The sequence below is a fragment of the Mesocricetus auratus genome, unplaced genomic scaffold (assembly GCF_017639785.1).
Source record: "Mesocricetus auratus isolate SY011 unplaced genomic scaffold, BCM_Maur_2.0 Super-Scaffold_4256, whole genome shotgun sequence".
Lineage (NCBI taxonomy): Eukaryota > Metazoa > Chordata > Mammalia > Rodentia > Cricetidae > Mesocricetus > Mesocricetus auratus.
The window spans coordinates 41065483-41079453 of record NW_024429182.1 but is presented as its reverse complement, the minus strand read 5'-3'; the positions used below and the strand labels follow the sequence as shown (position 1 = coordinate 41079453).

At 40.0% G+C, this 13971-nt stretch overlaps 1 protein-coding gene and 1 long non-coding RNA gene across 7 annotated transcripts in view; one reads left to right on the top strand and one right to left on the bottom strand.

Moving 5' to 3' along the window:
* Window positions 1–2159, bottom strand: part of Rorb (RAR related orphan receptor B) — a 180932-nt gene extending 178773 nt beyond the window's left edge. The window contains exon 1 of the mRNA XM_005063775.4: window positions 1520–2159. Within this exon, the coding sequence (XP_005063832.1) occupies window positions 1520–1526 (7 nt within the window). The 5' untranslated portion in view covers window positions 1527–2159. The remainder of the gene's footprint in view (window positions 1–1519) is intronic.
* Window positions 2160–2329: 170 nt separating this feature from the next.
* The window catches only part of LOC121140651, a 123197-nt gene continuing 111555 nt past the window's right edge, over window positions 2330–13971 (top strand). For all 6 annotated transcript variants that reach the window (XR_005877570.1, XR_005877567.1, XR_005877571.1 and 3 more), the window contains exon 1: window positions 2330–2491. This is a non-coding gene — a long non-coding RNA (uncharacterized LOC121140651). The remainder of the gene's footprint in view (window positions 2492–13971) is intronic.

The following is a 13971-nucleotide window of genomic DNA, read 5'->3' as shown; positions in this document are numbered from 1 at the left end:
AGTGGAGCATGTGACCATCCCGTGACTGGGACAATCAGCTGTTGTCACTGCTCACAAACACACTGAGATCCTAACTTCCAGTGTCAATCAAGACACTCACCGAGACACCTTTGTCCCTTATCTAGAGTCCTATCCCCATGGGTAATGAGCAACTTTTTTTCATCCGCTTTCCTCTTGCCTTGTCCTATACAGCCCAGGCTCCAAGGCGGTGGCCCCAGCATCTGCATGCCATTGAGGTCAAGCCAGGAATAGGACTTTTCGAGGATGATCAGGGTGAGGGTCGTGCCCACTCCCCCTTAAAGGGAGTAGGGTTAGTGCATGGGAGCAGGAAGCAGGGTGGTTGAAGATTGGTATTTGTGGGCCCTGTCCTAAACGTGTCCTGCTAAAAGCATTTCCGTTCAGGAGGCAGAAAGGTTCGGAGACTCGACTGTCGCCAAGCCTAGTTATGTTTTTAGGATCTGGGGGAACTTGTGAATCAGAGAGAAAAGCCCCCATAGGAACGAAGTGCTCTAAGGGACGCCTGGTTGTTGGGGCTGAGTGTCCCGACATGTACAGATGTCCCAAGTCAGGAGGGCATCTGGTGGCTTTAAGAAAAGAGAGAAGTTGTGCCTTACTATAAAGTGAGAGAGGAGGGGTCCCAGTGCAAGCAACTTGTGCCACTGGAGAGGAGATCTGCAAACTGACTCCTGAAGCCCACCTGGTCAGCTACTCAGGTAGCTGCAAGTGAAGTCAGAGCAGGGCACACCCCTCTGTCATCCCCGAGGGCCACTTGGGCAGCATCATTTGTCCTGAGGTTGCACCGCTGCTGGTGGCGGTGCTCTGGACATAAGGTGCACTTACCACTAGCTCCCACCACGTCCTTTATCTCACAAAATCGAGCAAGCCCCTGGTTTCTCGGACATAGCCTTTAGTTTCCTGAACTTTCTCCTAGCAACTCTTTTTGCGGAGGGGCCCAGTCAGAGTGGGAAAGGGAAAAGGGGACCCTGGGAAGGTCCTGCTATAGGCGTCTGCGTCCGGTTCCGAGAGCATCCAGTGTTTACTATTCTTGAGAAGGTACGCACTTGTAGACTGGGATGTTCCTGTGTCTGGCAACGTGGCTCAGTGTCATCCCCCTTGTTCACCTCAGGCCAGAGACCACGGTGTGACCCCGGCTTCCAGCAGCCTCTACCCAGTCATCCCGCTTCCTGTTCTCCTCTATCCCGTGTCCTGTGGCGCACCCGAAAGTGAAGCGCAGAAAAGATTTAGAGCAAATCCAGAACTGAGAGAAGTGACTAGCGCTGTCCCAGTCTCCAAAAAGCGCCCTCCCGCGTCCTGCCGAAGTCCCGAGCCTTCCACACATTCCCACAACTTTCCAAGCCCAGGCCATTCACAGTCCCACCTGCGAACCGAACTCGAGGAGCTGAGCATAGCCAACCTCTCTTCCCTTGGGCCGAGAGCGCTCCCCTCCCCCCTCCCCAGCTGCGGGTCTGGCTGGAGTTGGCTGGCCTCAGGGACCCTGGGCGCCCGTGGGCTCGCTTACCTCGCATGGTGTGGCCGCTGTCCTGCTCCGCGTAGTCATGAAGCTCCCAGCCCGAACCCCAGAGAACCCAAAAATCCCGCTCAGCACGAGGGAAGAAGGTGGTCTGAGCAGAGCTGCTCCGCCGAGAGAAGCATCCCTGTCGGCAGACGTCGTGGCCACAGCGTGACGGGGGCCGCCGCTGCTATGCTAACAGTTTTGATGCTGTTGCTGATGACTGTTTTTGATGGCTGTTTGTTTGTTTTCAGGCAGGGTGGAAAAAAAGGTCCTGGCTGGCTGGTGCCTGGGTTTTGTTTTGCTTTTGTTTGTTTGTTTGTTTGTTTCTTTTCTCTTTCTCTCCAGTGTGCTTGCTTAAAAAAAATGCCACCGCCTCGGGCTCGGAGATTTCTTTTGTGATCACTTGGGCTGAGGAGGAGGAGAAGGGCAGTCGCAGGAGGAGGAGTTGGTGGTGGTTTTGTTAGTTACAAAGAAGAGGGAGAACGATCAAGGGGGGAAAAAAGGAAACAGAAAAGAAAGAAAGGCGGTGTGGATGGCAGAGCATGTGCGTTTTCACATGACATCTGTGCCTGTTAGAGGATCCACAATGTGAATTTTCACTGTTCAGTTGCAGAGAGGAAGGGAGCAAGAGAGAAAGAGGAGAGAGGTGGAGAGAGCGAGCGCAGCAGAGGCTTATACGCCAGGGCGGGTTTGGCCGTACTTCCTGGCCCCGCCTCCTGTCAGCGCCACGGCCAATCAGCTCACCGCAGCGCGTGGACAGGCTGGGAAGGCGGGGGAGGGAACGCGCTTGAGGACAGGGGGCGGGGCCGAGGACTCTGGTGTCCTAGGCTGTGCGGACCCAGACTGGGAATTAGAGATGGTCCTATCTGAGGTCGGATCTGGGCTGAGTGCAGCGTGCCTGGGAGTGAGGCAGATCTGCGAGTGACTTTTACTTCTGACTCCAGTAGTTAGAAAGGGACACTGGCTGGTTCTTCGGAGGTAAGAGCCAACAGGGCCCGCCGGACTGCACCCTCTGTCCCTCTCTCACACAGCCCTTGGAGAGTTTCGTATTTACAGCAGTGCTTTGCAGAGTCCCATTACATCCCTCCGCTCCTCTGGCAGGGGTTTACTGTGTTAGGACACTTCAGCCTTTAGAGGTAGACTACAAAACCACACCCCTCTAGCTCCGTGCAGCTTCTTTTAGAGACTATTCCAAGGTTCCCCTCTCTTCACTCTGTCTCTGGTCCTCCCTTAACCCTCCCTTCTCTCTCCTTTTCTACTTCACTCTCCCTCCCTTCTTCTTAGTTTCAGGTTCCTTTGTCATGAACATGGACTTCTTTAGCATTTGGAAATTCCCTGATCCCTGGTTGCAGGACTTAAGGACAGGCTCCTTTGGCTTTTTGGTCACCTCAGTGATAGGTCACTTGGCAAAGAGCCTAGACTAGAAGGCAAGACAGTGTGACTCTATTAAGTTGGTGAAGGCTTAAAGAGCAAGACACGTGGCTAGTTGCTCTTCAGGGACACCCATTAGGGGAGCTTGACACTAAAACAGTTATCGTGCTACTCGCGTTCCTTAGATGAAATTTGTCACATATGACAGTTTACTTGCAGTCTGAAAAAGAAAATGAAGCACTCTTACCAAAACTGTTCCTTTGTATAGTTTCCTTCTTTGTGGAGGGAGCAAACACATCATATAGATGCATGGCATCATAATTTCCTTTTGTGTAGTTTTGAACTGCTTCAATAATTTGCTTAATTGGTCGTCACAAAGACTGAAAGTGGAAAGTTTGCTTGATTGTTCAGTTAGAAAGCATAGAGACGGGACTCAATATCAGACCCACTGGAAAAAAACTTGAGTTTTTTATTTTCGTCAATATTTATTCATTCTACTTTCTGTAATACAAATATGTTGTAGAATGGTAGTTGTTAGTCCTTTGCATACACTGTCAACTAGTTGCCCCTCCAATAAGAAGTGTATCACTTCTTGAATCTTCACCAGTGTTCAACTAATACAAGTCTTTGTGCTTTTCTGTTTGCAAGACCATGTGTAATTTAGGAACATTTTGTGGAAAAAGGAAAAGTTGATTGAGTCATTAATTAAATGAAATGAACAAAAGCAAGGTATTATTCAGGATAGCTATTCCTCATAAATACCTATCTCCTAGATTTTTAATTGACACAGTAGTTAATCTTTTAAGATAATATTTAAGGCTCCCCGGTTTTATCATTTTTAATCAAGTAAAATATATTCATCATAACTACATTAAAGCTGCAGTAAGTTATGCCTAATTTAGTTGCTTCATTAAAAATTACTGCATATAAAATAGTTAAGAAACAAATTGTGACTGTATCATTTCAATTTTATGAGCTTCAAGCAGAGTCATAGGAATATTGAAAATTTTGAACCCTTTGTAAACATTGTAATTGCTATTGTTATTATTTCCTGTTTCTATTTCCCATTAAAGAGGGATTTTAAAATTCAAAAACTAACTTTTATGTATCAAGTTTCTAATTAATTATTGAATCCTAAAAAATATTTTTGCTGATGAAATATCTTCTGTAGTCTTTGAAAAATACAGTAAACACATGGATGGAATGAACTCCTCTGTGCCCATTTTTATAAGCTTTTTGTTTTGTTAATTCAATACTACACATTTATCTTTAGAATATATTTCTTGGTTTTCTCCAGTCATTTAAAATTTTCTTTTTATTTATACTATGTGTCTTTTACGTCTGTCCTCAGTTCCTGCACCCCCCCAAAAAAAAGCCCATTTAAGAGAAAAAAAGAAAAGCAGAAAAAGGAGAAAATATTAGAAATCTTATCACGGAAGCTACGGTGTGATACAGTGCATTACACAGTGAACCCCTTTGTCCATATGTCTTTACTTGCAAGTGTTCATTGCAAAGAGTTATTGGTCTGGTTTGAGGCCTCTGGTTTCTACTACACTATAGATGCTGGGTCCTCACTAGGATTCTTCTTGGATATCCTGTTGTTGCCCTGTGTTGAGAAGATCCTGCAGCTTTGGATCAAAACCATGCTAGTTATAAGTAAAGATTTATTTCAATTTTCTTAACTCTGTACATATGGTAATGCAGAATGGTTATTTTCTTCTTTATAGTGACGTAAGCACTGATCTTTGTCTATAATCTAGTGATCTGGGGCTTTTGGGGCCCTGCTAAAATTTTAAAAATAGAGTTTGTCAATGTTTTTATAACTTTTACATTTATTTAAAATTAATAGGCCCCATTTGGAAATAAAAAACAAATATTCAAAATTCTAATTAAGGAAGCCAACGTTTTCTAAGAGCTTACACAATACTTACATACAATGTGATGCATTTATAACACATCCTATAACAAATGTTCATATTTCAAATGGTATGACAATATTATAGTCATAAAATATTCTTGTCCATATATAATGCAGTGTGAGTAATTTTGTTAGAAGGATTATGGAGCTGAGTAATTACAGGCTTTATACTTTGCTTTGATTCAGGGCCTTGAGGATGTTGTATTGGTGAATCAATTTTGATTAATTTCAATGACAATTAGTCAAACAGCACTGTACCCAATCTCAACATAAATACGATTTCACTTAGGGCTCCATTGCATCTACTGTCTATAATGTTGGCACTCCTCAGGAGTATTAATGATGGGATATGTCCTAAAGGAAACAAATCTTTAATATAAGCCAGCCAGGTAGGGTAAAGATGATGTTTAGGATGATGGAAACCCTAAAATCCTTGAAGAAAAAGAGAAAGTAACGAGTCATTATATTTGAAACTGGTTTAATGTATACATGGAGAGTGTTTCCATAGTTATAAACCTTGGAGGAATGTTGGCAATGCTGACATCTATACTAGGAATCATTGAAAGATTGCCTGTATTTAGCATAGTCCGGGAAGCCATGTCACTAGGAAAGTTGAAGAAGATATATGTTCATTATGTGTGTGTGTGTATGTGTGTGTGTGTGTGTGTGTGTGTGTGTGTATGTGTGCCTGCCTTTAAATATTATAAGACCAGTAGAAAATTTCACACTCGACTCTATTGAATATGGAAAAACTTACTGAGGTTCATGTTAATAAAGGCATTCAATAAAGGGATTAATGAAAAGTTTTGATGAAGATTCTTGGGCCAACATTTCTGTTCTAGCCTAGATGTTATCTGGGATACCTCTAAAGATCCTATGGGGCTCCAGAATTTCACTGCCCTAGCAGCTGCATCTGAGTGGTTCTGGGCTTCTTACCTAAGAAGGTAAGCTCTAAGGGAACAGGGAGTCTAGGATTCTTGGACTCTGCGAGTGCTCCTGGGACATCATAGGCCTTACACAACTGTTGGGAGACAGACTGGTTTCTACTGGGTGGATGCTGATGGCAAATGGAGACAAGAATCCCTTGCTTTATAAACTCTCAAGATTGGGAAAGAAAATATAAGGGTTGAGATTGCTTACATGACTAGCAAAGTAAATTTACCTACTTTTATATTCATTATTAATTTTCATTTCATTCGCAGAATCTGTAGAATCTGTTAGAATTTTCCATTTTTCTTCCTTTTAAAGTTAGGATACATAGTTGGCAAGTATTGAAAGTGAAAATATAAAAACTGTGTCGTTTGTGCATTATGATAAATGAGAGAAGGCAGCATGGGCTAAATAAAACATAAATTAACTCCAGTGTGCAAGGATAGAAATGAGAAAGACAAGGTTCAGGGAAAGAAAAACAGTATGTAGGTGAAAAAAGAAGAGAGAAGAAATGCCAATATTTGTTTTATTAGATGAATCTTCTAATTTCTGTCCCTTTCTAGAGCTTGACTGTTCTGTGTTATATCTCCGACACCACCCCCTCCAAAAGCAACAGAGGCTTAGGTAGCTGAGTACTGTCAAAGACCACAAACCTGAAAATGCGGGACCCTGAGTTCAAGCTAAGGTATAAAAACTAAAATGTAAATTCCAAGAGAGTGTGGGACCTGCTTTGATTTTATTTATTTTATTGCTAAACAGACAGAGTTTAGAATTTTGCTTGGCAAAAAGTAGATGGTTAAGATACACAAGCCAATAAAGAAACAGACATTTGAGCCAGGGCCCTGCACAACACAACCTTTGCAGGGTCTACTCACTAAATGACAGTGAATCCAGGACAGTGAATCCTGACTTGAGAAATAGAAGGATAGTATGAAAATGTATCATACAATAACAGCCCAAGTGGGTTCATAACAGAAGTTAGAGAATAAATTTGTAATAAATATTTCATATCAGAGATAATGTCACCCAGGATTAAACTTGCACCAGTAAAAATGCAGGGTGTAGGAAGGTGAGCTTGACTCGAAGTAGAAACTCTGATGTCTCCTGATGACTACAGAGAGCAAGGTGGTGGGGGCGGGGAGGAGACTAACGACAGTCAGGAGAGTCAACAGCCTGGGAAGAATGAGCATGCCTTGGGAATAAGCACGGTGGAGAGATTCTTTGAATAGGAAACGGTTGTGATAAGCTTGAGTTTCCTGTATGTCATCTGTAATATTCAGCAGAGTGCTGTGCATACAGAGCTGGAAAGATGTTGGTTAATGTGAGAGTGAGAGGCAGAAGACATTCAAACCCTGAGGAAAACACAAACACTATGCAATTGAAATGGAAATAAATACAAAAAGCACTCGATTTCCATTGATATGTATTCAATAGTACTGTGGACAGAAGCAATTTTTCTAAATAAAGTTAGTTCTTTATGACACATAGAGAAAAAATGTACTTTTCTTTATATAAGTTAAAAAGTAAGCATTTTGATGGTGGAAGATTCCCAAGCAAATCAATAGACTGGGGGAAACATTTGCAGTCTAGACAACAGAAAAAAGACTAACAGCCTTCATAAACAAATCAGTACAAATGTACAAACTGATAGAAACTATCAAAACTGGTGCTGGTAGAGGAGAAAGGGAGTGATAACTGAGATAATTTTTCTCTATGACTTTATCCTTTATTTATAGCCCCAGAAGTGCTGCTCATAAGTGATTTCTCACGTTGCTTGGCGAAACTTTAAAATACTTTTGTATGTTTGGTAAAGTATGAATTGAAATACAAATACAATATTTTGTATAACTTTATTGTGGCTGATATCCTCCAAGATTTATCTTGAATTATTTGTTTTCCTTTTTCTTCAGTGCCTCATCGAGACAAGCTAATAACTCTTTCCTGCCTGCATGGGGAGGATACAGTCAGGTTTTATCTGACCACCTCCATTCTTGCTTCTACTCCATCAATTTCCCATCTACTTGAAATGAGCTTTCAAAAGTCTAAGTCGAGTATAGTTTTTTAATCATTAAAAGAATAATCCATGCCCTTTATCTTGGCTCAGAATATAAACTAGGGATTGCCTTGAAATCTTATATAATTATTTTAAGTGCCCCTATCCATTTCAGATGTATTTTAGTCTCTGTAACACATAAGAGAGTTACCCTAGTTCTGAATTTCATTTGGCATAAATGTCACACCATTAGGGGCAACTTCTCCCCTCATGTTTCTAGTCAAAGAGCACTTGTTTGTGAGTCTTTGTCAGAGGATATGTTTGCTTTCTCTCAAGTGCAATCAGAGTTTTAGATTATGTATTTTCATATCAAAGGGACAAATAAATTTAACAAATTTTAATTCTACAACACAAGAATGACTTAGTACTATTTTACCCTTGCCTGTATAATGCCCCATACTTAGTATATGCTTAGTAAAATGTAGTGAAAGGAAAACTTAACTTGGACTAGAATTAAGGGATACAAGAAATGCTATTTTAAAGATTGTTTCACACATTTGCTAAGATGCCTCCCTGTCACATGGCTACATTCAAAGCCATGTGGAACAAAAGTTGTGCTTTTCAAAGCAACTGACATGTGTAGTAACAGTTAAGTGCATTTGTTCTGGAGTGAAATGAAAAGTAAAAAGAGCAAACAATTTTTTTAAATCTCACATCTAATTAGCAACATAGCTTTTAGCTGGTTACTTAACATATTATGTACCATGTACTTGTATTCATGTTACATTCTAACATCGACTTTCTAGCCCTCGGTGGCTACCCAGAGGTTAAGACCAGAAGGCTTTACGTGGTTATTTGAATTGGATGAGGTCACGCGGGTAAAGCTCCTCTATTTCCTCTTTCTCAGGTGGAAACACAGCAAGAAGGCAGCTCTCTGTAACCTCACAAGAAGGCCTTCATCAGGCTCAGAGTCTGGCCAGTAATTTTAACTTCAACTTCTCAGCTTTCGAATCTGTGAGAAAAAAAATGTGTAATTTAAACCATCCTGTTTGTGATTTATTGTTACAATGGACTGAGCCAGCTAAGGCAGTGTCTGAAACCTTAATGTGTATACACGCGTGGGTGGAGTTAGTGGTGGCAGGGAGCTGGAGGTAAGAATGGGCAGTATGTATGTTAAGGCTAAAAAATCAAAAGAAGACATAATGACATAGTGCTCAAAACTTTGTAATCAACTATTTGCTATGGAAAACCTGTTTCATGAATTGGCAAACATTCAACTTTTAAATGTTTCATTTAGAAAACTGCTTGTCTGTCATACTCCTCAACTACTCAATTTAATGTTTACTAATTGGTTCACTTTCAATTTGCTTTCCTCCAGTTACTTTAGTCCCTTCCCGCCCTCTTCTTTCCTTATTTGAATTAGTAATTTTGAAATATTTTATTTCCCTTTCTGTTCATATACTTATTTGATCTCTTTTCATTGTTCTTTTAGTAAAACCCTGTGATGGTTAATCTTGAATATCAATTTAATGGTTTGAGATTCACCAAAGAGATTGGTGTAGGGCACATCTCTCAATGTGTCTGTGAGGACATGCCCAGGGATGATTAACCCATTGGGGAAGAACTGCTCCGACAGTGGACAGTATCATTGTGTAGGCTGGGGGCCTAGATGAAAGATAAGGAAATGGAGAGAGAACCGATTGTATCAGCATTTCCTTCTCTCTGCTTCTGAGCTGCCATACCACGAGCTGCTTCAGTTTCCTACCCCACCTGTCATAGTATACTGAAACCTCTGAAACTCTGAGCCAAGGTAAATCTCTCCTTCGTTAACTTGTTTTTCTTATAGGGTTAGGACAGCAATGGAAGGCCCTATACACTCCCTGGAGAAGAAAATCATATGTCTGAGGTTTATTAGGGCTAATAAGAGCTCGCAAGTTTGGGCATTCCAGCTAGGATGGGGAGCATCCAACTCCGTTAAATAGTCAGCCCTGACCTGCTAAATTCCATTAAGGCCATTACCATTCATTTTAAACCAACATATATTTGAACCTCTTGGAAATAATATTACCATCATTTTATTGTTATTTAAATTTTTTATTTAAATTAAAATTGCAATCATTTTATATCATCCACATTCCTTTGGTTTACCCCCAAGTTTAGATTTTCTAGTTATCCTGATTTTTTTTGTTTCCTCATAGAATATTTTCATGGTGCTGTTTCATGGGTCCTTGCTAGAAAATTGCTGCTGTGAAATGTTCCTGAGCTCTGATGCTGTAGGAATGAATGTATGTGTTGCTTTACTTTAAAAATATTTTTTCTGGTGACTTGGTTTTCAGTATTATATTCTTACGATTCTATTGTCTTCTGTTTATATCATTCTGAGTAAGAGTCAGCTGTCACTGGAAGACTGTCTCTTTGAATGTATCTTCCTTTATGAACCACTTGTCACTTTTTTTTTACTCATTGTTTCTCAGCTGTTTTACTCTGATGGGCTTAGGAATGATTGCTTCTTTCCTTCTTTATTTGTTTTAATAAGAGAATTTTAAAAAGATTTTACTTTTTTATTTTAAGGGTGTGTGTGTGTGTGTGTGTGTGTGTGTGTGTGTTTGCACATACAATCTCAAGTGCTTGTGGAGGCCAAAGAGGTTATCATTTCCTTTGGAGTTGGTGTTACAGGTGGTTTTGAGCTGTCTGATGTGGGCGCTGTAACCAAACTCAGGTCCTCTGGAAGAGCAATATGTGCTCTTAACAGCTCAGCCATCTCTCTACCCTGGGTGTAATTTTCTTTTCATTAACTGGAGTTTGGGTCACTGCTTATATCTGTGGCCTTAATACTTCATTAGTTAGAACTGATACACACTCTTTCACATAGCCCTTGCTCCGTTCCCTTTACTTTCAGGATGGACATGGTATTTCATGTATGCTAGGACTTTTCATCATGTATCACATATGTTTCACATTTCAGTGCAATTTGTATTTGTTTGCCTTCCCAGACTCCAGGACATTTGTTAGGTAGCTTCTATCTAACTAATATTTCTTTCTTACATATTGTTAATAGATGCATCTGTTAAGTTGTTTTATTTTAGTTACTACACTGTTTTATTATTTGTTTCAGAATTTTCATTTAGCCCTCCTACATACATTCCAGTTATTTGGTGTATCGCTCATCTCATTTCCTGTTTTCTTTAACATATAAACATAGAATTACTTTACTGTCTGTGTCTGATAATTCATATGTGGTTTGTTCTTTTACTTTGTGTGTCACTTCTTTATTAGCAAAAAAAACCTTTTATTAAAATTACAGGTATAATATATACAATTTAAAATATCCCTGAATGATATAAGTTCTACTTTTTATGGTAGTTGTCTGATCAAATTTTATGTTGGCATATCTGAATATACTGTGCTAGGTAATCTACAAAGTAAAGTGGTCTATTTGGTTCTTAAATTTTATGTTCACAAAGTTCAATGATGCTACCATCCAGCTGAATTATGACATGAAGGAGAAGGGGGGAGGACATGGTTCTTTCATAACTCATCTAATCTGAAGGTTTGTTCCTCATGGTTTATCAACCTCTTAAAGGCCTTACCACCTCTAGAAGTTCTAGCACGTCTACGCAAGTTTCCAGCCTAAGAACCTTTGGGCAAGCTCCACAGCAATGGATATTGGCTCAATCATGGGAGAAAATCAGGAAGAACAATGAAAGGAGAGATGAGGGCAATTTTGAAGATTTGAATTTGAAAAAAAAGTTGAAAGACAAGTGCATATATGCAATTTGATTTGGTATTTTCTACAAGATTTGAGAATGTTTACTGAGATGTGTATACATCTCAGGCATCAAAACTGATAGTCACATGGGGTTATATCTTATAGAACACTAGTATCCCTCTCTTTCAACATGATTGCCCAAATCAGACCAATTCTCAGCAAAAATTTTTGTTTTTGTTATTTTCTATTGTTCAGCAGGGTAATGGGAATCCATTTTCCTTTGAGATTTCACAATGTTGTAAAATTCCATCCTTGTGACTTTAAGTCACATTTCTTTCCTTGGGATAGAGGATGGAAAGCTAAATGAAGCCATGTGAAGAAATACATTGTGATCACTAGGTCTTCTGTAGGAAAAACGCACACACATGGTGAAACTTCTCCGCCTGGATGCTTGGCATACATGAGGCTTGACAGCCTTTACATAGATGATGCACATATGTAATTTGAAAATTTTAAATTCGCTGGCAGGGACCAGGAGATGTTTGTGTTAATGAACGCATGATTTTCTGGATTGGAGCATCCAATGGAGACCCAGTTCCTTTAGATAAGGAAGCCTGAAGGATCTGTTCAGAGAATGCAAAGACATGAGTGCAAGGTGCACCATGAAAGTAAGAGAAAGGTACTATCTCCATCTTGATCAATTTTGGAGGAGCTCATCTTTCTCTCCAGAAGGGTGCTGAGAGTAAAGACGTAAGATCAGTGTGCTGTTTTCCAGTGGAGTACTTATAATCTCAGTAAGTTCATATAAATATGTGGGAAAAGTTTTATTAGAGTGTAAATTCTGTTAATCAATGACCAGTACTCAGAAGAAGGACCCAAAACAAAAAAAATTAAACAAGAAAAACCAAACAAAAACTGAAAAATGAAATAACAAACACAGGAGAGTTGCAAAGTAATAACAAAATAACAGAAAGGGAAGGAGAACAAGGGGTTAAAAAGGCTTGAGAGAGGCATAGATGTGACTCATGTTACTTTAGTAAGACATAGTTAATGTGTAGTGCATATTTAATTGGGCATGTTTCAGCTTTGCCATTGGAGAATAAGGAGAAGCAGGGCTGGGGCTGGGAGATGGAAAAAAGCAAAGGAAGAAGAGAGGCAGAAAATCAGAAAGAGGCAGAGCAGGGCAAGCTTGTTGTGTGTATTGACTTCTCAAGTGACAACATATCCCTTAGGACTAGAATCAACTGCCTGGTCCCTGGAGGAGAGGTGCCTACATTTTCATTTGTTTCTTTGTCTTTTTGGCAATCAAGTCCCTACTGTGTTCTTACAATGACACCTTTAAACTACCAAGTTCTTGTCTTTTTAACCACAGTGGTCTATCTGAGGAAGAGAGCAACGGGCTATTCTGCTTGGAATAATTTAGTGCATACAATGCAGGTAGGAAACCAGAAACACAGAATGATAGTTTCAGTCCTTCAACAAAAGACACAGAGTGGGTTTTTCTTTTATTCCCTGAAAAGTAGCACAACCAAGAATTAAACCTCCTCTGTAATTATTTTAAAATTTATTTTGGTAAACTCATATTATTTTTTTATGAATTCTTTTAGAACTTATGCTTAGTAAAGTTGGTGTAATGTACAGCTATATGTTAGAAAGGAAAAACACAAACAAAAAGTAAAACAAACACAAAAACAAGCCACCCAATTCCTATATCAGTGAATTGTTAGATGCACAATCATGTGAATGAATCAGACTTCCCCACTACCATTGAACTGACAGATGCACAATAGAGTGGGTGAATCTTCTTTTTCTTTTCAAAGTGATGAAAATTTTGCCACATTCGATATACTGGACACAGAGATGAAGTTGTGTGTTTCTTTTCTTTTTTTCTTCTTCTCTTCTCTCCTTTCTTTCTCTCCTTTCTTTCTCTCTTTCTTTCTTTCTTTCTTTCTTTCTTTCTTTCTTTCTTTCTTTCTTTCTTTCTTTCTTTCTTTCTTTCTTTCTTTCTTTCTTTCTTTTGCTTTTCAAGACAGAGTTTCTCTGTGTAGCCTTGGCTATCCTGGAACTTGTTCTGTAGATCAGGCTGGCTTCAAATTCACAGAAATCTGCCTGTCTTTGCCTCTTGAGTGTTGGGATTAAAAAGGCGTGTGACACCGTTGTGTAGATCGAAATTGTTTCTTAAAAGGCCTAATTTTTGTGTGCTATGAGTCATATGCAGCTTGGAAAAGAATTGATCATGTCACATTTTCCCATATATGCAGGCATCTATGTAGAAAAGGGTTATGTGGCTTTTAAACTTGAGGGTAAGTTGAAAAAGAACTTTAGAGCTTTTCTTAAAGTGTTTCTGTGTGCCACTTTTGCTTGTGGAGGGACTGGTAGAATATCCAGAAATGTAGTAGAGTGGTGGTGGCGACAAACCTGTCAAGGGGTCCATTTTATTACCATTTTGTATTACCAATTTCCAGCAGAGGGCGCAGGGTTGGTGGCAAAAACTGGGTGAGCAGCCAACCAGGCAGCACCAGGAATCTGCCTTGGAA